This window comes from Macaca fascicularis, chromosome 7 (genome assembly GCF_037993035.2).
Source record: "Macaca fascicularis isolate 582-1 chromosome 7, T2T-MFA8v1.1".
Classification (NCBI taxonomy): Eukaryota; Metazoa; Chordata; class Mammalia; order Primates; family Cercopithecidae; genus Macaca; species Macaca fascicularis.
This window is the reverse complement of record NC_088381.1, coordinates 25,239,747-25,265,377: the sequence shown is the minus strand read 5'-3', so window position 1 is coordinate 25,265,377 and position 25,631 is coordinate 25,239,747. Positions and strand designations below refer to the sequence as shown.

Here is a 25,631-nt window from a genome sequence, read left to right as displayed (position 1 = left end):
TGGAGATGCCCAATTCTGTCTTTTGACACTATTGTGTCCTTGTGCCTTCTTAGAATTCAGTTAGAAATTCAGTCAGGAATATTAAAAGTGAAAGGGACTCAAGGTCATTATCTACTCTACTCCTTTATATGGGTGGAGATGTTAGTGCTAAAGAGATTAAGTGACTTTTCCAAGGCCATGCATTCAAAAATAATAACTACATAACATTTATTGAGTCCTTATCATCTGCCAGGCTCTGGGCTAAGTACTTTAAATGGATTATGTCCTTATGTCATTTAATCCTAAAGGATGCTATCAAATTGGCATTGTAATTATCCCCATTTTATAGATGAGGAAATTGAGGCTCAAAGAAGTTGAGGAATGGGACTTTAGTTCCACAGCTGGTAAGTTAATTCCAGCAGATTCTGTTCTGTTAAGCACCTGTGCTAGGCTTCCTCTGCAAATTGGTGTCAGGATTGGAGCTTAGGTTTTTTGATTTCCCTATTATTTTTTGGTTAGGTACTATCTGTTGTTTTCTGTGATCCACTAGTTCTATTATTCTGTCATACAAACAAATTAGACTAATGAAAAATGACTTTTTCTGTTTGGTATTGTCCTTTAATGAACTGTTCTAGCCACTAAAAGTGCATTAAAATACAGTTACACTTATCAGCAAGTAATTATGCAGGCGTGTGCTATATTCCTAAGTAATAGTAAAAAGTCCTTATGAGTCCGTTTTTGCTTTAGTTAAAAGATACTTAATTTGTTGGAGGCATAGATAAAATTTGAGATTGTATCTGTATCAAAAAAACGAACATGAAATTTTTTCTCACATTAGTTTTGGCTAGTTATATAATTATATGTGTGAGTGTTTATGTGTCTATACATACACATAAGCACATATTTATGTATATATTTTGACCAGTTTAAGTATAGTGTAAGTATTACTGTTTCTAGAATCATGTCTTGTCTGAAATCACATTTCCTTTTAATTTTGATTTTAAATTTCTTAGCTTCAGAGGTTAAACCAAATAGTTTCTTTAATTTTTTTGCAAAGGAGGAGAATCATAAAGACCTTTAAAATGCATGTTGTTATGTTCTTTAGATATCATTTGCTGTTTCTGAAGCTAAAGAGAAATGGAAGAGTGAGCTTGAAAATATGAAGAAAAATATACTTCCTGGAACGGAATTGGAAGAGAAGATTCATTCTCTTCAGAGGGAACTCGAATTAAAGAACGAAGAAGTCCCTGTGGTCATCAGGGCTGAGTTAGCTAAGGCTCGGAGTGAGTGGAACAAAGAAAAGCAAGAAGAAATCCGCAGAATCCAAGAACAAAATGAGCAAGATTACCGGCAGTTTTTGGATGATCACCGAAATAAAATTAATGAGGTGCTTGCGGCAGCTAAAGAAGACTTTATGAAACAAAAAACTGAACTGCTTCTTCAGAAGGAGACAGAATTACAAACATGTCTAGACCAGAGTCGTAGAGAATGGACTATGCAGGAAGCCAAGCGGATCCAACTGGAAATCTATCAGTATGAGGAAGACATCCTGACTGTACTTGGGGTTCTTTTAAGGGATACCCAAAAGGAGCACGTCAGTGATTCTGAGGACAAGCAGCTTTTGGAAATCATGTCGACTTGTTCTTCAAAATGGATGTCTGTGCAATACTTTGAAAAACTAAAGGGCTGCATACAGAAAGCATTTCAAGATACACTTCCTCTGCTTGTGGAAAATGCTGACCCACAATGGGAAAAGGTATGTTCCTGAGAACGAGAGGAGGTACTGAACACCAAGAATGACTATAGAAGTTGTATGTAGTGTTTTTTCCTTTTTTCATTTTAAAGTTTAGTAGATGTAAGTCTTATGTTTTTGTCAGTGGTTTAAAAAACTACTCTGTAGCGAATCCAAAGGTTTGCATGTTTTGTTGCCAAAAAACTTTACTACTTCATAGTGTCACAAATACAAGAAAGCTTTTAGCCTCTAAATGTCTTTTTCCTAAAGAATATTTAGGACAAATACCTAATGCCTGCAGGGCTTAAAACCTAGATAACAGGTTGATAGGTGCAGCAAACCACCATGGCACATGTATACCTATGTAATAAACCTGCACGTTCAGTACATGTATTCCAGAACTTAAAATAAAATAAAGAATATATGCTATTCTTTCTAAGGGCATGAAATTTCAGAAACTGAATAATTTTTATTCAAAATTCTGTTTTCTGGGCCTGACCACTTCATGAAATATGCATCATAAGAGTTTCTTAAAAGCTTGTGAAGAGTTTGGAAGCCTATTTATTGCCCACAATAAATGTATGTCTCATTTAGGCAAAAAATGCCAACCAAGTACAAAGAGTATTGATGTTGAAACAAGCAAATAAATATGGCTCACTTGCATAAAACTCTGAAGCCCAGTTTCTGGATGTACTATATATGTGCATATAGAATTAATTATATTCTTTTAGTTATCTAAGTACTCTCTGAGACCAGCTTTTAATTTGTATGAAAGATTCAGTGAAACCAAAGTCTTGCTACCTTATGATCAAAGCAATTAGGTATGCATGAAAGATCCAGAATGATATTCTGAGCATGGTGATTAGCCAATTTCAACATTTGGAATTAGAGGCAGGAAAAAAATGCCAGTAGTATAAGATTTGTCTGATAGAGTTGAAACTTAAGAGTTAAGTTCCATCAAGATACTGTGATTAAAGAGTTTCAAGGCCAGGATTGAGCATTTGGTATTAACACCTACTTGAGAGAGTTATAAACTAGAAGTACTAATCTTGAGTTTCAGTTCCATATTCGATGATAACTAGGTTATTATATTGGGCAATCACATAGTTGCTCACTGGAAAAATAAAATACAAATCCCTGGCCTAATTCCTTGGGTTTGGGTAGGCTATGCATGGCTCAGCTTAGCCTTTCTGGGCCCTGCATTTGAAACAGTATAAAATTTTAGAGCCAGAAGGGACCTGAAAGATCAGCTCACTCCATCCTACTTCGTCCCAGTTGATATTTTTATCCTTGACCTCACAGAGATGTTGCTACTGAGTAGTTGCCTTCAATGTAAAAATTGCTGGGCAAGATCACTTCCCACGAATACTGCTTAACACTTAATTGAGATTTTTTTTGGAGAAAATAATTAAAATAAGAACTTGGAGATAACTTAATTAAAATAAAATTATAGCAGATTTGGAGATGAGAAATGATGGGAAAATCATGTCTACATGCTTTCGTTTGCTTTCCTGAATAGGCAGTCTCTCTTACAAAAATCAAGAAACTATGACACCTTTCTCCTACCATTAATATATACGTACAAAATCAACCCTGGAGTCTTTTTACAGGGCTTATAATTGTGCAAGCAGTGTAAGATCATCTGTGTGATTTAATGAGGCTCGTGAGTCTATGGAGACAGAATCACATAATCTGGCTAAGAATTTAGATGTTTACAGCTTTTGTTGGGTGGGTCAGTTTCCATTCCTGAGAAAAGGATGGCTTTGAAATGCCTAATCTGGAATTTGTCATAGAAGTAATACTTGACCTTCTGCCATTTTCGAGCTATCTTCACTCAGGACCTTGAGATAAAGCTGTGATTATAAAGCAGTGATTTTAAATTTGTTACATAGGTGCTGTAAATGTGAGGAACTGTAATTTATAATTTATTAAATCTCTAGTTTTAAAAATTGTTGATGGAAATTAAAACAAAAAATGGTTTATTAATATATAAAAACAAGTCCTCATTAAAATAACTGAGACAATCAAAAGTTTTTTTAATGGAGAGGACGCAATGAGTGAAAAATACAGCTTTCAAGAAAATGAATGCCTTATCAAAATATATTAATACGGTAGTTCATAACAGATAAAGCAAATATCAAATGGAACAAAATTTTCAAGCAAACTTAAGGATGTGTGTTGTCTCTTTTACCATCAAAGTCAAGTTAAAACTAAGACAAACAGGTTGCTGCTTTTCTCCCTTTTCTGTCATCTTGACTTTTCTTCCCCACCTTTGAGTAAAAACTGGAAGCACTGACTGCATTTTGGTTCAGCTTTTCTTATTCCTTTTGGCGTCAAACCCATAGCTTCTTGATTACCTCTTCTTTATAATTGCTAACCTCTGCTTCTGTTGGACATTGTAAGTAGATTTTCTGACAGTCAGTTAAATGGTTTCTCATAATCAAAATCAAGGCTTCTAGAATCAGGCATATATAATCTGTTTTAAATAATCAACAAGACTACTTTATCAGTACCACCTATTCTGTTCCTTTCTGATTTAGTAGTCATCTTAAATCTAAAAACATTGCCATAAAAATCCATTGATATGACTGAGCGTGGCAGCTCACACATGTAATCCCAGTACTTTGGGGGGCTGAGGTGGTCAGATCATGAGGGCTGAGGCAGGAGAATCACTTGAACCGGGAGGTGGAGGTGGAGGTTGCAGTAAGCCAAAATTGTGCCAATGCCCTTCAGCCTGGGCAACAGAGCAAGACTCTGTCTCAAAACAGAAACCAAAAATGAAAAATCCATTGATTTAATAGCTGTATTGCCGTGACAAGGACTGGAACATAAAAAGCATTCAGTAAATATGAGTGAAGAAATGGTCTTGTGCAAGATGTTTAATTTAGCTAAACCTCGGTTTCTGTCCTTAACTTTGGCATTCAGCTGGCCTTCCTTACAAAATTACTGTGTATGTTAAAGTATTTAGAAGCATATGAAGTACTGTATAAATTTAAAATAAATTTTTGCTGTTATTTTCAATTCATGGGAGGCAGAGGGTTAGCATTATACTTGCTAATTAAGTTGTTCCTTGCTGTAGTAAAAATGTTCTAGATTTTAAAGAACAGTTCTGATTTTATATTGTCTTTCATGTAGTTTAATCACGTAAACCATTAAAAAATCTCAAATTCACATATATAATGTGCAAACCATATCTTCTGTCTGTCTCATAGCCGCCTACCAGTCGCCTGTCAGACTGTTCTAATTTGGAAAGTTTCATAGGAGGCTAGTTCCTAGCACAGTGACAGTACTCATGTAACACTCTAAGAAAAATATTGGCGATAGATAGTTCAGGCAAGATTTTTTTCAGGAAGTGTTTTCTCTTTGTATTTTTAACATTAGCATTTTAAATATAAAATTGTATAAAGATTTTTACTAAGCATTAACTTTGAAGAAAATTTATTTCAGAGAAATATGGCGGAGCTCTCTAAGGATTCTGCCAGCCGGAGCACTGGCCAAGGAGTCCCTGGACCTGCTGCTGGACACCATGCTCAGCCCTTGGCCTTACAAGAAACAGAAGCAGAAGCTGGTAATTGGATTTTGTTCCCACCAGTCTTTGTAGCATCCATAATCACCCTTCTGAAGGGTTGCTTTGAGGATAAAAGGAGATCATAGATGTGAACAAATGTGTAATACTCCTCTGACTTAATGTCTCCTCTTCCTAGATTTCATTTTGTGTGTAGAGAAGAAGGTTGATTTAGGCCCTCTTCTTCTATTTGTGGTTTTCCCTCCATTCACAAGTGATTCGTGTTACAAGGAGAGTCATGAGAGTTTTAATAGAGTAGTCATGTTTTTATTCCCTGAAATCAAGGATTTGACATAAGAGAATTGCCAAGTAATAGAGACTTTTTCATTCAAATTACTGAAACTAATTTCAATCACTTTTTAATGGAAGTCTTTCTGAAATGTATTAGATGATTTTTAATTGATTTGTGAGTTTTTCTGAGGGCATGGGCAGTGTTTTTAATCTCTTCCTTTCCAACATATGGCAGAGTGATGAATTAATAGTTTAACTTTTCCTTAATGACTTAGACTCTTCATCATGACAAAAGAATTATTGTACTGTACTAAGCCCCTTGTATTCAGAGCTTACTGAGGAGTATAGGACTTATATTCCCTATTCATGGAGATTTCTGAGCTAGAAATTTGCAAATCCTTTATTAGCTCCCATCCCTTTTAGCCTATTGACCCTTTGCAGCCTGCTCCTTTCCTCCCCACACAAACAAACAACAGCCTCTCTCTGCTACTTATTTGCTGTTTCCGTTATAACCTGGAAAAGAACTAATAATTGCCAGCACCAATCATACCTACTAAGTGAATAACCTCAGTTTCCACACATTTCTAATTCAGTAGGCAGTGTTACCAGAATCTTAGAGAATCTCTGTCTGTACCATCCCTGCCTTTCTCATTGTTCACAAACCCTTTTCCCCTACTTCTAGGTATTAGGTGGCTGAGAATATCTTATTGCCAATTCAGTGGATAATATTACCTTAATTTGTATTTTGCATCGTACTTTTTATTTTACATCCTATTTGGCATAGCCTGAGAATTCTATTTAAAGCTGTGAAATGGGTAGAAACAAGTTTTGGATGTTATTTAGCTTTAGGAAGTCCTATAAATATAAAAGGAATTAGTTTTGGCCAAAGACAAATCAGACTATAAAAATATTTTTCTTTAGTCTTTTTTCCCTTAAAAACAAACACTTTAACAAATTCATTAGAAAGGATTAGATAATACAAAACATGTATTAAGTGATAAAGTCCTTTAAAATCCTACCACTGGAGAGTACCACTGTTGACTGTTTGGTTATATTCTCCTAATATCTCATTATTATTTAAAGTACTTAAAACATTAATTACGAAATACTTAGTTCATTCAAAGAATATATGTATGCATCTGTAAGTTATGAAACCTAGCAACCAGGAACCCATTATTCAACTTAAGGCACAGAACCTCACCAATGCTGTTGACCACAGTTCTATCCCTGCAACTTCTCCCCAGTCTGAGCTAACAAATATCCTGATTTTCAAAAATTATTCTCTTTTTTAATGTTTTAATTATGTGTATGTGCCCTCAAAAAGTTGTTGCCTTTTTCTGTTTTAACATTATAAAAATGGTTTAATACTCATTATATTCTTTGTAACTTGCTCTTTTCCTATTTAACAGCATGCTACTAAGATTTATCTGTTGATGCAATAGCTCTAATTCATTCATTTTCATTGCTACATAGTATTTCAATGTATGAATATACTATAACTGATGTATCTGTTCTGTCGTCACTGGTATTTGTGAGTTCCAATTTTACAACAGTATCCTAGACGAAAAATATAAATGCGATTTATTGTACCATTGTGATGCTTCGTTAATCCTTTAATGCTCATTAACATAAATGGCACCACTTAAACTAAAATGTCAGGAGAGAGCTAAGAATAATTTTGCTGGATCGATGACTTTACAGGAGCATTTTATATATTGGCCTCTGAGCCTGTGCCAACTTATATTCCTGTTCTATTATATCACTTACATTAATAGTCTACTTTTTAATCATCTTTGCATAGTTTAATTTTATAAATTTTATATGTTACTAACAACAATGACTGTTATTTATTGCGTACTTGCTCTGTGCCAGCTACTGTGCCAAACGGTTCATTTTTTAAACTCGGAAATAATTTCAAACTTATAGAAAAATAGCAAAAATAAAAATAGTTGCGAAGAACATTCACATTCCCTTTAATGAGATACACCTATTGTTAACATTTTACTTCATTCTGTGCTCTTATGTATATATGTGTATGTGAATATTTTTTTTTTATGAACCATTTGAGCGTAAGTTATGTATACTTTGTGACCTTTTGTGTCTAAGTACTCCAGACTGTTTTCCAGGAATAGGAATATTTTCTTGTATAACCTTAGTACAGTAAATTTAACATTAAAGTATTGTATTAATCCACTGTTTGTGTTCTAATTTTGTCAATTGACCCAATAATGTCTTCTAGCATTTTGTTTTTTCTCCTCCGGTATAGAGATTTGTCTAGGATCAGCTATTACATTTAGTTGTCATGTATCTTTAGCCTCCTTTAATCTAGAACATTTCCACAGCCTCTCTTTGTCTTTCATGACATTGACATTTTTTAGAAATATTCTCTGCCTCCACCTCCACTTTTTTTTTAACAGAACTTTTCTCATTTGGGGTTTGTCTGGTGTTTCTTCATGATTGATTCAGGTTGTGTTTTCTCGGCTAGAGCACTGCAAGGGTGATATGTTGTCACATCTAAAAATGTGTGGTGTCCCTGTGTCTTTTATTGGTGTGGTTACTTTTCATTACCTGGTGAAAATGTTGTCTAATTTCTTCACTATGTAATTACTGGGTTTTTTTTCACCCTTGCAACTGATAAGCAATCTGTGGGAGACACTTTTAAGATCATGCAAATATCTTCCCCTCATAAAAACCTTCTCTTATATTTGGCAACCAGTGATGATTCTTGCTTGATCCAGTCTTTACTATGGTGGTTGTGAAATTACAATTCTTCCAACTTCCTCCCTCTATTTATCCCAGTTGGCACTAAGCATGTTGAATCAAGAATCCTTTCCTCTCATTTGCCTGTGTATTTATTTTATCTCTCTGTCCATCGATCCATCTACCTACCTACTTACCAACCCACCTACCTACCATAAAATTATTGGTATGACTCATAAATTCCTATTCTTAATACTTTATAATTCATTACTCTATTTAATTAGTGCTCAGATTGTCCCAGATTCAGCTAGTGGAGCTCCTTCAAACTGGCTCCTATGTCCTTGCGACATGCCTGTATTTTTGAGTACTTTCTTCCTTTCTGGCATAGGAAGATATTTCAGTCTTATTTTTATATACCCTCTCCCAGTACTGGAGTCAGCCATTTCTTGAAGATCCTTGACTCCTTTTAGTAGGGAATGGTATCAAGATCCAGAGCAATAGATTTCATGACTATTTGTAAAGTAGATGGTAGTATCCAGTAGTACCTTAGACAAGCTGAGTAATATGCTCCAAGTCACACGGCCAGTAAGCAGTATGTAAACCCATGTCTCTCTATCTTAAGCATCACACTCTTTCAGTCGTGCTGTAGCCTTTAGTCATGAGTCATCTGCTTTTCTTTCCGTCTTTTCTTTTTTATTGGTAGTTCTTAGTCTAAACTGATATAAAAGTTTTCTGTCATTTAATTTTTGCAGATAAGAAAAAGATCCTTGAAATTAAGGATTTATGCTGTGGACACTGCTTCCAAGAACTTGAAAAGGCAAAGCAGGAATGTCAAGATCTGAAAGGAAAACTGGAGAAATGTTGTAGGCATCTTCAGCATTTAGAAAGGAAGCACAAAGCTGTAGTGGAAAAAATTGGAGGTCAGCATTTAAAGTAGCACTGCTACCAATATAAATCTCTTTGATCCTTGGTGAAATGTTCAAATGTGACATTTTAGTTAATGTGTGCACTGATCCTCTTTTGGGATTAATGTAAACTAATTTGGATCTCATTTTTACTAATCAAATTATTATTACAAAACTCAAAAGAGGAAGATTTCAGCTCTGATTAAAAGGTCACATTCCTTTCTCCCTTTCTTGATTGAACAGATGTTGAGGGCCCAGTATGCGTCAAGCAGGCTTCTAAGCACTGGGGATGCAGCAGTGAATAAATCATACAAAATTCCAGTTCTGGTGGAGATGTGTTCCCTTCCTTCAAGAAGCTTTTGGTTAAGTGAGGAGATCTAAAAACAGATTAACAAATAATTAAACATTGAATGCTGTTGGCAGTGTGTACTTAAGAGGAAGGATTGTTAGTTCTACCTCTTATTAAAGTTAAGAAAGGTTTGACTAAGCCTTGAAAAACAGAGGTGTTTGCCAAGGAGAACAGCGTTTGAGATAGAGGGAAAAGGCATAAACAAGGGCTTGAGGGTCTGGACTGGCCTCCGTCTAGTCCATTCGTCATAATGCTGTGAGGGCATTTGGAAAGGGATATCTTCTACCATTTCTCATTGCCCCTCTGAAGAAAGGAAGTTTTGGGGCTTAGATCGCTGCTCCTTCTTACCTTTCACTATTGCTTATAGCCTATATGCTATACTCTTTACATTTGAAATGCTTCCGATTCCTGAGCTGGTCCTGTTTCTTTTACTGCTGGACCTTTGTTGCATATGATGTTTGTATTCTGTCCTGTACTTTTTCCCAACATTCTTTGTAGTCTTACTCTCTTCCTTTAGGATTCAACTCAGAAGATGCTTTATCTGCAAAGCCCTCCTTGATTTTCCCTAGTCAGGGTGAAGTGGGCTGCTCGTATGCGGCCGTGGAGCATTGGCTCTTCCTCTATTATCACTATTATCATTCTGTATTTTTAATTATTTGGTCACTTGTCGGATACCTTCTCCACATTCTCCAAGAATTTTCTGAGGAGAAGGAATATGCCATGTCTTGTTCATCCTAATAGCCCTGGTGCCCACCACATACCAGATAATAAATGTTTAAATGGACAAAAAACAAAATGCTACGGTCCTAAATAATGGTGTCATTCAGAAAAGACCAGCTTAATAAGTTTATTTTGTACATCCACTTCTTTCTCTTGCCTGGACCCTGGCAATAATCCCCTGACTCTTTATGCTTCTAGTCTTAGCCCCTCTAATCCATTCTGCCTTGGTAGCTGAAGCAACCTTTTTAAAAAGTGAATTGAAACATGACACTCCTGTTTAAAGCTCTTCAGTGGCTTGCCATGGCCTTCAGTATAAAACCAAAACCACTTAGTTTAACAGGGTTTAAAAAGATCTTGATCCAGCGCCTGCCAGCCCCTCCAGCCTTGTCTTCCCCTAGCTCTCTTAATTTCTCTCAGTAGAGCCATAGCATGGATTTCATTGTTTTCTCCCTTCGCCAAAACATCCTGATCTCATTTGGCCGGCTAACCCCTACTCATCTTTTCCCCAATACATTACTTCCTCAGGGAGACTTTCCTAACCACTGCAGACCTGTTTAGTCCTCCTGTTACACATTCCTCATAGTTCCTATGCTTTTTATAACATTCACCATCCTTGTAATTATTTGCTGTCTGTACTTCCCTTTGGAGAGTAGACTTTATAGCAATAAGGATCAAGTCCTGTTCCAGCACTTAGCACAACAGCTGCATCATAGCACAACTTGGAAAATATTGCTGACTAAGAGAAGCCACCTGTAACTACCGCCGACTGCTTATTACTAAGGCACTTATTACTCTTATTACTTATTATTAAGATATAATAATTACTTGAAGGCCGGAAAGGGTTTTAAGAATTTGAGATTAAAAATTTAACAACTGCAATTCCTTTTGTGATTACTTAGCTCTTCAGCAGAGGCCAGGAGAGTAAATCAGTTATTTGTCCTACTGTAGATATATCTACAACATAGATATGTTAAAATATGAAAACCAAGACAATTTGGTTTCCATAATACGGCAACAAGGGCAGTTGGATATGTTATTATTTATAAATAATATTTAGCACCATACTATTCTACACAGTGCTTTTTGAAGCTGATATCTTCTAAAACTCATAGACTTGCAAATCAAAGAAAGTTGATATATCACTCAAAACAATGAATTGATACAAAGGGTCAGGGCCAGAATTTAAGCCAATAGTCTGAAATTTTTTCTTAATATAACTTTAGTAGGTTATTATATCTTTGCTATTGAGATCGCTTGTTTCTTAAATTCCATTTTTCCACTCTCTTGGTAGTGTTTATTGAGAAATAGATGGAGTGGGAGTGAGTTGTTTAAAACAAAAAGTTATATCCATCACCAGGGAGAATAGAGTAATTTTGTTCCTCAACTTACAGTGTGTTGAGAGGGTGAGGCATCATAGGAAACACAAGATGCCATGTTCACATTTATATGGGTATTTCCGAGCTTTGTGTAGGTGTTGTGCATTTGTTGTTTTATTTCGATTATAATCTGTAAGTTAACATGTGAAGAAAGGTTCAGAAAGGTTACTTTTTCCTAGGCTTATCCACCTTGTAAACAGCAGAGTTAGAATGTAAACTGATGTCTCTGACTCTGAAATTCATGCGTTTTCCTTCGTATCACATGGATTCTGTCAGTCTCCTCATCCTCTTTTTAAAAGTTCAAAGAATTGAAAATCTTACATTATTTCTGAAAAATACACCTACTTTAGGTTAATTTTCTTTTTATTTTATATTGAGGTACATGTTCAGTGTTCGTTTATATGAGCATAAACTGTCTACCAGGATCCACAGGGAACATGGAATTAGAAAACCTAGTAGGTTTCTACAGAGCCTCAGCACAGTTGGAAAACAAAACACAGGCATCTGAAACAGTTGAAACCCAATTCCAGGACAGTGTGTAACCCCAAGCAAGAAGAAGATGGGATACAGATTTTAAGTGCTGAGAAAACAGAGCAAGATAATGGTCTGACTAGGGTTTCTAAGGGAACGAACATTACAGAAGAGTGACTGGAAATTACACAGTCTCCTCTATAAACATTTGTATTGGGAACTTAAGGGAAAAGAAGGCTTAAAAAAATTTTAACTGTCTAATGTACTATAAACTTTCTATTATAGAAGAGAATAATAAAGTTATTGAAGAATTAATAGAAGAAAACAATGACATGAAGAATAAATTGGAAGAACTGCGAACGCTTTGTAAAACACCACCAAGGTATGCTTTTACTATTTTAAACTGCTATTTTAAAGAAATCTAAGTACAAATATCTTTAAATTTTTTTAAGTATCAATTTTTTTTGGTTATACAGCAAAAAGTATAAAAAAGAAGAAAATCCCCCAAAATCTTATTTCCTGAAGATACCCTTTAGTGACCTCTTGTTTTATATCATTTAAGCCTCTTTCTGCACATATTCCACGTGCACAATGTGTTTTTAAAATTGAGACTCTAGTATAAGGTATTTTGTAGCTTTTTATTAATATTACTAGATAAGCATTTCTCTGTGTTATTAGATATTCTCCTACATATGTTTTTCAATACCTGCATAAATTTTCATGGGGATTTACCATTATTTATTGAAGCAACCATAACATTTATGTCGTTTCCATTTTTCCCCTGTTTGAAATAACTGTATAATGGACGTTCTTTTATGTGAGATTTTTAGCACTTCTCAGTTAATTTTATTAGAGTATATGGATACATATATATTTTTCAAATGAAATTTTTCACTTAGCATTTCTGTTTTTGTAATCTTTGGTTTGTTTTTTAGGTCATTGTCAGCAGGGGCCATTGAAAATACTTGCCTGCCATGCAGTGGGGGAGCCTTGGAAGAACTTCGTGGGCAGTACATTAAAGCTGTAAAAAAAATTAAACGTAAGTCCCTAAGAGATTCCCAAGATTTTAAGGATGGCTTGGGCCTTTTTTATTGTCGCTGTTAAAGGAAACTCAGAGTTTACCAGCAGTAGGGCTTTTAGGGAATTTTCCAAATTACCTTTTTCTTCAATCTTAGAAGAGATTATTGACACCTTTTCAAAATTATGTAGTCATTGATCATTTTGCCCAAATAATATCTTTTGGAAGTGACATGAGAATAGTCTTATGTTTATATTATTGATTGTCTTGTTTCTTTTTGGATACTAGTATTAAACTGAAAATTTAATAATCTTACAACTTAACTAATTTGTAGTAAAGAAAATGTCACATGGGTTTTAAATGAGCAATTAACTATTACTTCTACCATAAACTTTTTTGTTTGTTTGTTTGTTTTTTGTTGAGACAGAATCTCACTCTGGCTCCCAGGCTTGAGTGCACTGGTGCAATCTTGGCTCACTGCAACCTCCGCCTCCCGGGTTCAAGTGGTTCTCTGGCCTCAGCCTCCTGAGTAGCTGGGATTACAGACGTGTGTCACCACGCCTAGCTAATTTTTATATTTTTAGTAGAGATGAGGTTTCACCATGTTGGCCAGGCTAGACTCGAACTCCTGACTTCAGGTGATCCACCCGCCTTGGCCTCCCAAAGTGCTGGGATTATGGGTGTGAGCCACTGCACCTGGCCTCCTACCATAAACTTTTAAGGACTTGGAAGTGGATCTAGTTAGCAATTGTTCTGTTGTTTCTGGTTATTGTTTCTCATAGCTATAAATTTATCAAGTCCTTGTCAGTACCAGGTTGTGCCAGCATATCCTGTAGAGCATTCTCCTGATGTGTGTTTTCCGTTTTGAATACTTCTTGGTTTTTAATTACAAAATTGCATAGAATGGATATATGTCCCAAAACAATAAGTAGTCTTTATATAGGAAAAATGTATATTAGCCTCTAAAATTACATTTCTTTTTAACAAAAAGAGCAGGAAAAGTCTGAAGTTTCATATATAATCGGTAGATTTAGAATCACATGTAAATGTTCTGCAAAGCTCATTCGGTATTAATAAGGGCATTTGCTTCTCCGTTGTTACTGGTGCTAACAAAGGGCATATTGCTACAAGCAAAGCAACTTTTTGTTAATAATGTATTGATTGGGCAGCGGAATTTTAAGCATGTTTTCATCCTAACATGATAACCTGTATATATGTGTGTATATTATGTCTTAGTTATTTTTTAGAAAGTTGGTTGGAGGTTTTGTGTTGACATGTACTCCATTTCGTTTTCCATTTCAAATAATGAAAAATAGTCTCCCAATTAGTATTTTTTGCATAGAACCACTAATTTTCAGATGCTTACTGACATTGAGAGGGAGATTTCTGTATGAATTGGTATCCTTACTATAACAGAGATGGTGAAATTCTAGATGTAGGATGTAGTCTTGGATTGTGGCTCAAGCCTGTAATCCCAGCACTTTGGGAGGCCGAGACGGGCGAATCACGAGGTCAGGAGATCGAGACCATCCTGGCTAACATGGTGAAACCCCGTCTCTACTAAAAAAATACAAAAAACTAGCCAGGTGAGGTGGCGGGCGCCTGTAGTCCCAGCTACTCGGGAGGCTGAGGCAGGAGAATGGCGTGAACCCGGGAGGCGGAGCTTGCAGTGAGCTGAAATCCGGCCACTGCACTCCCGCCTGGATGACAGAGCCAGACTCCGTCTCAAAAAAAAAAAAAAAAAAGTTAGCCTTAGCTAATAGTAGTCCTAATCAAAGCTATAGTGAGTTAAAAAAACAAAAACAAAAACAAAAACAAAAAAACACTTGAAAGCTGTGGGCTATGTTCATATGTAAATTTCAGAGGCCAACTGTAAGTCCCATCACCCTCCTTGTAGTCTCATTTTGTACATGTCTCTTATGAATTGTACTATTATATTTAGTTAGATGCTCAAAAAGTGCTGCCGCAAGAATTTTCAATAAATAAGGGAACTTAAATTTTCAGAGCACAAGAGAAGAATGAGTCTCTCCAGCTCATACTGCCTCCTTTTCTTCTGTCTTTGTGTTTGGTTTTTCCTTTCTTTCTGCTTAATCTTTTCTCTATATTTTATATTTCTCTTTTCCTAACTGAACATAATGTACAATTGAAATGCTAAGTTTCTGTGCCTCGTATTTACGGTATTTTATTCGCGAAGTGTTTTAGAATATGACAAAGTTTAGCTGGGGAATATGCCATGTTTCCTTACTGTATGTAGCTGTCATCATTCCGAAAGAACTTACAGAGTACTTCTCATTTGAGTCTATCAAAATGATGATCTAAAATATTCCATTTTAATGACTGTGTAACGTATAATGTTTAAACTATACTTATAATCACTTCATCTACCAGAAAATTGATCTGAAGTCTGCCCCTCCTGTTTCTGAAAAAGTGCTAATAAACATACATTCTGTGGGCATTTTCTCACTGCCCTATAGGTGACATGCTTCGTTATATTCAGGAGAGTAAGGAACGAGCTGCAGAAATGGTAAAAGCAGAGGTACTGCGAGAACGTCAAGAAACCGCCCGAAAGATGCGCAAATATTATTTGATTTGCCTCCAACAGATTTTGCAGGATGATGGAAAAGAAGGGTGAGTTCAGTCTGAACAATGTGTCCTGAGATTACCAGGACAACATGTTGTAATTTTTAAAGCATTTTCCTTAACCACTAAATGAACTATTTCTATATGATTAGCCATAGGGGTTAAGAGAGGTTTATGGCTGTGCTACCTGAAATGTTGGCAGAGCCAACAGGAAAACAAACCATGGGGCTAAGGCAAATCATTTTTTCCTTTAAACTATATTTTTAATGTTCTGGAATTCCCCACAGGGCTGAGAAAAAGATTATGAATGCTGCTAGCAAACTTGCTACAATGGCAAAATTGCTGGAAACACCTATTTCTAGTAAGTCCGAGAGCAAAACTACACAGTCAGGTATGTCGAAGTGAGTCACCAAATGGTTTTTCTATCTCTTCTTTTTTAGCTATTTACTATTTTCAGTATGAAAAAGGCAGGGAAGGTAAGGAGTGAGAGTTTATTTATGAAGTTGTGTATGTTTTAGTTAAACTGGAAGTTTACACAAAAAGAGTGCACAGTTTCCAATTCAAGTAGGCAAACTGAGCAGGCCCATCAGCTTCCTATTGCTGTTTCCATCCCTCAAAATGGTAGAAGAGATTTTCAACAGCAAATAAAGAATGAGAAAAATAAGAAATTATAAGTAGGTTTTAAAAAGTTGCAATGGGCCAGTCATGATGGCTCATACCTGTAATCCCAGCACTTTGGGAGGCTGAGGTGGGAGGATCCCTTGATCCCAGGAATTTGAGGTTGCAGTGAGCTATGATTGTGCCACTGTACTCCAGCTTGGGTGACAGAGTGAGGCCCTGTCTCAAAAAAAAAAAAAAAAAAGTTGTAGTGGATAGATCAGAAGCTACAAGAAATCCCTGAGAGAAAGAAGACAGTATGGGATGGAAGATGGAAACCTCAGTTCAAAACCACCAGGAGGTGACAACTGCAAGTAGGAGCAATATCAAAACTGTTCCACATATGAGGGTGATATTTTCCAGGAGAAATAGAGGGCCTAGAGGATATGAATGGGGTAATTAGTTAGTATTCTAAACCAACAGCAACCAGGTAGGGTTAATCCTCTCTTTATTTCTTCTTCTCCCCTCCCTTCCCAAACCTCAATATTGAGCTGGGCAATAACAACAGGAACAAAGAATCTGGGAGCAGGGCAGTGTTCCAGGTGGCTAGCCATATTAAGCAGGAAATGGGAGCCCACATGCCTTGGGAGGCTGAGATGGGAGGATCACTTGAGCCTGGGAGATCAAGGCTGCAGTGAGCTGTGATTGCACCACTGCACTCCAGCCTAGGAAACAGAGCAGACCCTGTCTTAAAAAAAAAAAAAAAAAAAGTAAGAGTAACCAACAAAGACATAGAACATATAACTTTAAAACTGGTAAAGGAAAAGCTTGGAAAAAACCATTTTCAATCTAACAAAATCAGGAAAGAGGAAAAAACCTAGAAAGCATGGGTAAGTAGGTCATAATAGTAGTTTGAAACATCAACAATCACACTAAATATAAATAGGTTAAACTCAGTTATTAAAAGACCACAACTTTCAAATAGGGTTTTTAAAAATACGGAAATCTGCTATTTTTACAAGAAGAACGTCTAAAATTAAAAATCAGGGGATGGAGAAGGATATACCAAGCAAATGCAATGTTGATATTAGATAAATTATAGAGGTAAATAAAAGATCAGATAAATTAGAGTTAGCATTAAAAGGGACAAAGGTGATAGTTCATAATGATAATGGAATAGTCTCCCAAGAAACTATAATTTTTTTCTTTCTATAGATAACACAGCTTTATATAAAGCAAGAGCTGATAGAAATACATGAAAAAAACTGTAAATTCCCAATCACACTGGGAGATTTTTAACATATCAGTGGGGAAATGGGGTTTTTGAACCTCTGGAAAACTTGAAGCTGAGATTGTTCAGGGGTCCGTGAGTCTGATGTTGGTAAACATTCCTCATGTAGAAGCCAAAGATTATTTGTATAAATTTTGGAATGGTGATGTGAATCCTAGGTATGAAAAGGCAGTAGCATATAACAAGAAAATAATTTTCTAGATCTGGGGCAGCAGTGTGCACATAATGTCCCCAGTAGAGAAGCAAATCCTTTTCATGGACTCTGGGACCAGGGCTTGCTACTCTGAGATACAATGCCTCTAATTTCATGCTATGTGGCTGCTTTGTCTTTGATCAGATTTAGTGTCTTAGGTAATTAAATCAGAAAGTCTATTTAGCTATTCTAGAAGTGTATGTGTAGGTATTGGGTGGGTGGGGTTCTTTGAGCAAACTTGTCAGAAACTCCATTCTTGACATCAGAATCAGGGCAGGATTGAAAACATTGTGGCTAGATCTTGAAATGCTATAGCATCTATTGCAGAAAATGATAGGTCAGATGGATAGCAATAATAATAATATATCAGATCTTAGTAACAAAATTACCAAGCTTTATCTAGTGGATATATGTAAAAGAATATTTTTTAATGTCCAGCATTGATGTATTTTCTTTAAGAATGATTACAGATTATAAGCATTCTTTGGGAATACAATATAAAAACATAAATTTTTTCTTATTTTTAATTTTTTTTTTATTTTTTGGTTCAAGGATGAATCTTCCCTTTAAATATTAATTTTCTCTTAATTTCGTGTTTCCTTGCACTGCCCCTAACTTCAGAGATGCTGATTGGAGTTGAAAAATCAAAAAGAAATGATGTGAATCAGAAAATATCATGTTGTATTGAAAGCAAATCAAATAGTGTAAACACCATCACCAGAAGTGTGTGTGAACAAGCTCCCAAGAGGAGGGCAGCTTGTAACTTACAAAGACTGTTAGAGAACTCAGACCATCGGAGCATAAAGCATGTGGGATCCAAAGAGACACATTTGGAATTCCAGTTTGGGGATGGTAGTTGCAAGCACCTACACAGTTTGCCAAGGAATGTTTCTCCTGAGTTTGTTCCTTGCGAAGGTGAAGGAGGCTTTGGTTTGCACAAGAAGAAAGACTTACTCAGTGATAATGGTTCTGAATCACTTCCGCATTCAGCTGCGTACCCCTTTCTTGGAACCTTAGGAAATAAACCCTCACCTAGATGTACCTCTCATCCTTCTGAATCAGGATGCATGCATATAACCTTTCGCGATTCTAATGAAAGACTTGGTTTAAAAGTATATAAATGCAATCCACTCATGGAAAGTGAAAATGCTGCATCTAAGAAAAGTCAAGGTTTGGATGTTCAGGAACCTCCAGTAAAAGATGGAGGGGACCTTAGTGACTGCTTGGGCTGGCCTTCCAGCAGTGCAACCTTATCCTTTGAGAGTCGTGAAGCATCATTTGTCCATGGTAGACCACAAGGAACTTTGGAAATACCAAATGAATCTGTTAATTCCAAACAGTTTTCACCATCCGGTTATCTTTCAGACACGGAGACAAGTAATATGATTTGTCAAACAATGAAATGTCAGCATGATCAAACTCCATACCTGTCAGAAGAAACCATGTATTTGGAGCCAGGAAAGATCAGTGTGACTCGTGGACACCCATCTCATCATAAGGCTGATAGATTAAAGCCAGATTTCAAAAAACTGAGCAGTACATTACCATCTTCAGTGTGTCAGCAGCCTTCAAGAAAATTAATTGTTCCACTATCTAGCCAACAAGATAGTGGCTTTGATAGCCCATTTGTTAATCTAGACTAATTATGGTACAGTATTTAAGAAGAATCATTAATATATTAAGAAAAATGGAAGGGAAGACCTCATACTGAAAAAAGTGGTGAGCCCTGCCTCTTTTGAGATGTTTTTATAACATCTGTTATACGAGTAAAGCATTCTCCTAAAATTACTTGAGATATTTATATTGCCTTAATATTCCAAAGGCCTGATGGTGTATGTATAATCTGCTTTTGTGTGGTGCTTACTTTTGGTTGCTAAACCATCTATTTTTATACTTATAAATTGACTCACTCTGCAGTGTTAACTTATTTAAATAAACTTGCATATGGTCTATAGAATTGTTATGAATTATTTTGTGGTTCAGAATACAGAAATATCATATTGGCATCATGTTTGAAATTCACCCAGAAAAAAACACAAATTTTGATTATTTGTATGTGTCAGATTTGGTTTTTGAAATTAGTCATGTTTAATGAGGCTGTAAACTTAATCTACATCGACTTTTCCTAGAAATACCTACTCAAAATTTTGATCTTTGTTTTCAGTTAGAGAAAAGAGTTTTTCCAAGGTTTACTACAAAATACATGGCTGTGTCCTGGTTTTATTCTTTAAATATTAGTGTAAATTTTTTAGTTCTTGCATTATTTCAGATCACCGGTGACATCCAAAAACTTTGTCTCTTTTATGGCTTCACATTTGTTTTTTCATCTGAAATATGACCTTTTGAAAGATGGAGATAAGTTTTGTCATTTAGCAAAAAATGTAAAGCGATTAGATTTTTACATTCATTTATAGTGCCGAACTGGCTAATTAATGCTCTAGGTTAAAGGTTATAATTCTGAACTGAAGAATACCTGCAGGAATGAATGACTACCTAAATATCATTGTTTTTAGGTGAATTCTTTTTCAGATCCCTAGCGATGGGTATGAACATTTAGCTGTATGCAAGTGCTTCAGAAAACAGTTAACTATAACTTTCTCTTACATATCCCACACCTACCATATTATGGATTGTATTTGGGGGTTAATGTAGTGTATTTTTCCACCCAGAGCCAGATAACTTAGGTGGTGATTAGGAGATGGCAAGATGCATCCTCCGCCTCCTGATAACCATCTCTAAAAGCAAGAATCTAGAAGGAACACTTTTTGGACTTGGAAAGCTCTGTCACCTTAACTCTTGACCAGGGATAAATAAGTCTAAAAATTGGCCCTGGACTTCAGTGCTTGAATTCACATACAGCTATAGTAAGGAACAAACCATCTTGTCAAAGTCTCACTTGTATTCCTGAAGATACAGTGCCCCTTCTCCACCAGTTAGGCTGTCATCTCTCACTCTAGAAAAAAACTCTAGAGCAGCCAAGTTTACGCTTCCTATGGATCTAGTTGGTGCTTGATTGTTTTAAGCCCTGGTTTTTACTAAACTTAGAATCTAGGCTCATTGCTCACCTACCTTTTCCACTTGGTTCAAAATCCATGTCAGTTATTTAAACTCTCAACATTAAGGTTGAAATTGGAAGTCCTCTTGCTTGCTTCTCCTTTTAGAATATCCTCAATCTTTTTTGATAGTTATAATCTCAATAGGATTAAGTTGCTTTATGTCATACATCCTACATCCAATTGGTTGGAGATAGGGTGTGGTATAGGGTGTATGTCATAAAGTAACCTAATTCTATTACGATAAATTGATAAATATGAAGGTATCAACTTAGTAGTGTGCAAATGAAGGGACTACACAACCAAACTATGACTAGTGATGTACATTGGTTTGAAAGGTCATGGCAGAACAAAAAGGAGGCAGGGACCCTGTAGATACCATGATCACATTAATCCCACTTTGTCGTGATATTTAGTCCTTTTTTAAATGTTGCTGGAATTTTATTTTATTTTATACTATGTTAAAGATTTTCATGTGTATGATCATGAGGGATATTGACCTCTTGTTTTCCCATGCTCTCTGTCTTCCTTTGGTAAAAGGGTAATACCAATCCCATAGGATTAGTCGGAAAGTGTTGCCTTGCCTCTGTTTTCTGAAAGAATTGGTGAGTATTGGTGTTATTTCTTCTTTATATATTGGATGGAGTTTACTAGGTGAAGGCATCTAGCCTGGGCTGGTGTTGGGGGTGGTGCAGGAGTGTGCATTTTGAGTAATGTATTTTCTTGTTATAGAGCTATTCATAATTTCCATTTTTTCTTTAGTTAGTTTTGGTAGTTTTTGGTTTTGTAGGAATTTGGCTATTTTATCTAAATTGTCTAATTTGTTGACGCAGTTGGCCATAGTATTCTCATAATCCTTTAATTTCAGTAGGCTTGATAATGATGTCCCCCTTTCATTCCTGATTTTGGTATTCTGTGTCATCTCATTTTTTTCTTAGTCTATCGAAAGGTTTATCAGATTTGTTGATTTGTTTTCCCCCAAAGAACTTTTGGGTTCTTCTCTTTTCTCTTGTTTTTCTGTTTCCAATTTCATCGATTTTTCCCTCTTCCTTCTGCTTGCTTTATGTTTAATTAACTCTTTTTATTTATTTATTATTTATTTTCGAGATGGAGACTTGCTCTGTCACCAGGCTGGAGTGCAGTGGCATGATCTGGGCTCATTGCAACCTCTGTCTCCTGGGTTCAAGCTATTCTCCTGCCTCAGCCTCCCGAGTAGCTGGGACTACAGGCATGTGCCACCATGCCCAGCTAATTTTTGTATTTTTAGTAGAGACATGGTTTCACCATATTGGCAAGGCTCTTCTTGAACTCCTGACCTCAAGTGATCCGCCCACCTCAGCCTCCCAAAGTACTGGGATTACAGGCGTGAGCCACCATGCCTGGCCCTTTATCTACTCTTAAAGTGAAAGTTTAGGTTATTGATATGAAACTGTTCTCTATTGGTGTAGATGTATAAAGCTTTGAATTTCTCTCAAAGCAGTGTTTAAGTTGCACCTCATATGTTTTGATACGTTGTATTGTTGTTTTCATTTAGTTCAAAATATATTCAAACTTCCCTTGCGATTTTTATTTTGACCCACAGATTATTTAGCAGTATGTTACTTCATTTCTGCTATTTCTTTGTTCCCATGGATTCTAGTTGCCAGGTCTGTTGTCATTTCCTTTCATCTATAGTACTTCCTTTAGTATTCCAAGTAAGGCAAGTATTCCAGCAACAAATTCTCTCAGTGTTTGTTGATTTTGGAATATATTTCAAATTTATATTTGAAGGACAGTATGTGACATATTTAGAGTTCTTGGTTGACTTTTTTCCTCCAGCATTTTGAATATGTCATTCCCCTGCCTTATGTTACCACTATTCATGATGAAAGGACAACTGTTAATTCCGTTGTTCTTTATATATGATGAATTGTTTTTCTTATACTATTTTTAAGATTTTCTCTTTGGCTTTCAACAGTCTGAGCATGGTGTGTCTAGGTCTGAATTTGTGTTTATCCTACTTAGAGTCTGTTGAGTTTCTAGGATTTCTAGATTTATCCTTTTAATAAAATTTAGGCAGTTTTTTGGCCAGTATTTCTTCAATTATTTTTTTCAGCCCTTGTTTCCTCTTTCTGGGCCTTTCATATATATTAATATGCTTACCATTGTGTCACAGGTCTTTGAGGCACTGTGCATTCTTTAATCATTATTGTTTTTCATATTGGATAATTTTATTAATCTGTGTGCAAGTGTCCTGATCCTTCTGCCATCTCAATTCTGCTGTTTATCTAGGAATTTTCATTTCAGCTATCGAACTTTCTGACTCTAGAATTTTCATTTGGCTCTTTTTAAATGGATGCATAATAGTTGTACATATTTTGGGGATACATATATTTTGATACATGCATGCAATGTGTAATGATCGACCAGGGCAACTGGGTCATCCATCACCCCAAACAGTCACCCCTTCTTTTTATCGGGAATCTGCCAATTCCTTTCCTCCATAAATTTTGAGCTTTACAACAAATTATTGTTAGCTATAGTTACCCTATACTAGAGTGGTTGGTTAATGGATACAAAAATATCATTATATTTGGCTTTTTTTTTTTTTTTTTTTTGAGACAGTGTATCACTCTGTCTCCCAGGCTGGGGTGCAGTGGCGCAGTCATGGCAGCCTTGAACTCCTGGACTCAAGTGATCCTCCCCACTCAGTCTCCCAAGTAGCTAGGACTACAGGTGTATGCCACCATGCCTGACTAATTTTTTAAAAAAAATTGTAGGTAAGGGATCTCACCATGTTGCCCAGGCTGATCTCGAACTCCTGGCCTCCCAAAGTGCTGAAATTACAAGCATGAGCCACCAGGCCTGGCCACATTTGGTTCTTTAATAGTTACTTATTTTAAAATAGCTACAAAGCAGCTGTTACAAATATGTTTTAAAAATTAAGGTAAAATGTTAAAGAATTAAAAACATGACTTTTTTAAATCAGAGATTCATCATTGATCATGTATTGCTTTTTTTTCTTTATTCTAAAAAAAAAAAAAAAAAAAAAAACCACATGTGCAGAATGTGTGGATTTGTTACCTAGGTATATTTATGCTATGGTGGTTTTCTGCACCTATTGACCTGTCCTCTTAAGTTCCCTCCCCTCACCCCAAACCCCCAACAGGCCCTAGTGTGTGTTGTTCCCTTCTCTGTGTCCATGTGTTCTCAATGTTCAACTCCCACTTATAAGTGAGAACATGCAGTGTTTGGTTTTCTGTTCCTGTGTTAGTTTGCTGAGAATGATGGCTTCCAGCTCCATCCATGTCCCTGCAAAGGACATGATCTCATTCCTTTTTATTGCTGCATAGTATTCCATGGTGTATATGTGCCACATTTTCTTTAACCTGTCTATCATTGATGGGTATTTGAGTTGGCAATTAGCAAATGTCTTTGCTATTGTAAATAGTGCTGCAATAAGCATATGTGTGCATGTGTCTTTATAGTAGAATGATTCATAATCCTTTGGCTATATACCTAGTAATGGGATTGCCTGGTCAGATGGTATTTCTGGTTCTGGATCCATGAGGAATTGCCATACTGTCTTCTACAATGGTTGAACTAATTTACATTCCCACCAACAGTGGAAAAGCATTCCTATTTCTCCTCAGCCTCGCCAGCAACTATTGTTTCCTGACTTTTTAATAATCACGTGAGATGACTGGCATGAGATGGTATCTCATTGTGGTTTTGATTTGTATTTCTCTGATGATCAGTGATGTTGAGCTTTTTATCATATGTTTGTTAGCCACATAAATGTCTCCTTTTGAGAAGTGTCTGTTTATATCCTTTGCCCACTTTTTGATGGGGTTATTTGTTTGTTTCTTGTAAGTATGTTTACATTCCTTGTAAATCTGGATATTAGACTTTTGTCAGATGGGTAGATTGCAAAAGTTTTCTCCCATTCTGTAGGTTGCCTGTTCACTCTGATGATAGTTTCTTTTGCTGTGCAGAAGCTCTTTAGCTTAATTAGATCCCGTTTGTCAATTCTGGCTTTTGTTGCAATTGCTGTTGGCATTTTTGTCATGATGTCTTTGCCCATGCCTATGTCCTAAATGGTATCTTCTAGGGTTTTTATGGTTTGGGGTTTTACATTTAAGTCCTTAATCCATCTTGAGTTAATTTTTGTATAAGGTGTAAGGAAGGGGTCCAGTTTCAGTTTTCTGCATATGGCTAGCCAGTTCTCCCAGCACCATTTACTGAATAGGAGATCCTTTCCCCATTGCTCATTTTTGTCAGGAAAAACATGACTATTTTAAAATAGCAATGATAAGACAATATTCCCTGTTGAGTCATTGTCTTCATATTTTCATCATTTTTTTTTATTTTTCCTATATTTTTCTGGTAAATATTTTTTGTCTGGTAAGAACACAAGAAGGTAAGATATACTCTTAACAAAATTTTAAGTGCACAATACAGTGTTGTTAACTATACATACAGTGTTTTACATCAGATCTCTAGAACTTTTTCATCTTGAGTAACTAAAACATTATACCTGTTGAACAGCAACTCCCCATTTCCCCTGACAGCCACCCTTCTACTCTGTTTCTGTGAGTTTGACTGTTTTAGAAATCTCATGTAAGTGAAATCATGCAGTATTTGTCCTTTTGTGACTTGTAGTCTTTATTCAACATCCAAGAACATGCATAGTTTTTCTTGACAGCTTCTTTCTTTGGTATAAATCAGACTGTCTGTTTCTTTACATACCCTATAAATTTGTTGAAAACTGGAAATTTTATGTAACATACTGTAGCAACTCTGCATTTGGTATTTGTTCCCCTGGGGGTTGTTATTGCTGGCGTATTATTGTTGTGTTGTTTCATTATTTGCTTAGACTTTATCTGCAAAAT

General features: G+C 36.0%; 1 protein-coding gene across 15 annotated transcripts in view; it reads left to right on the top strand.

The window, feature by feature from the left end:
* The window catches only part of CEP152 (centrosomal protein 152), a 73,750-nt gene extending 54,091 nt beyond the window's left edge, over positions 1-19,659 (top strand). For 11 of the 15 annotated variants that reach the window (XM_073995765.1, XM_073995763.1, XM_005559491.5 and 8 more), the window contains 8 exons: positions 1,085-1,735; positions 5,159-5,279; positions 8,960-9,127; positions 12,314-12,410; positions 12,964-13,067; positions 15,521-15,674; positions 15,914-16,017; positions 18,329-19,659. In XM_073995765.1, the coding sequence (XP_073851866.1) occupies positions 1,085-1,735; positions 5,159-5,279; positions 8,960-9,127; positions 12,314-12,410; positions 12,964-13,067; positions 15,521-15,674; positions 15,914-16,017; positions 18,329-19,350 (2,421 nt within the window). In that variant the 3' untranslated portion in view covers positions 19,351-19,659. Of the gene's footprint in view, positions 1-1,084; positions 1,736-5,158; positions 5,280-8,959; positions 9,128-12,313; positions 12,411-12,963; positions 13,068-15,520; positions 15,675-15,913; positions 16,028-18,328 lie in introns of all 15 variants that reach the window. The other 4 variants (XM_073995766.1, XM_015452804.4, XM_005559494.5 and 1 more) reach the window with 2 other exon arrangements.
* The last annotated feature ends 5,972 nt before the right edge of the window (positions 19,660-25,631 follow it).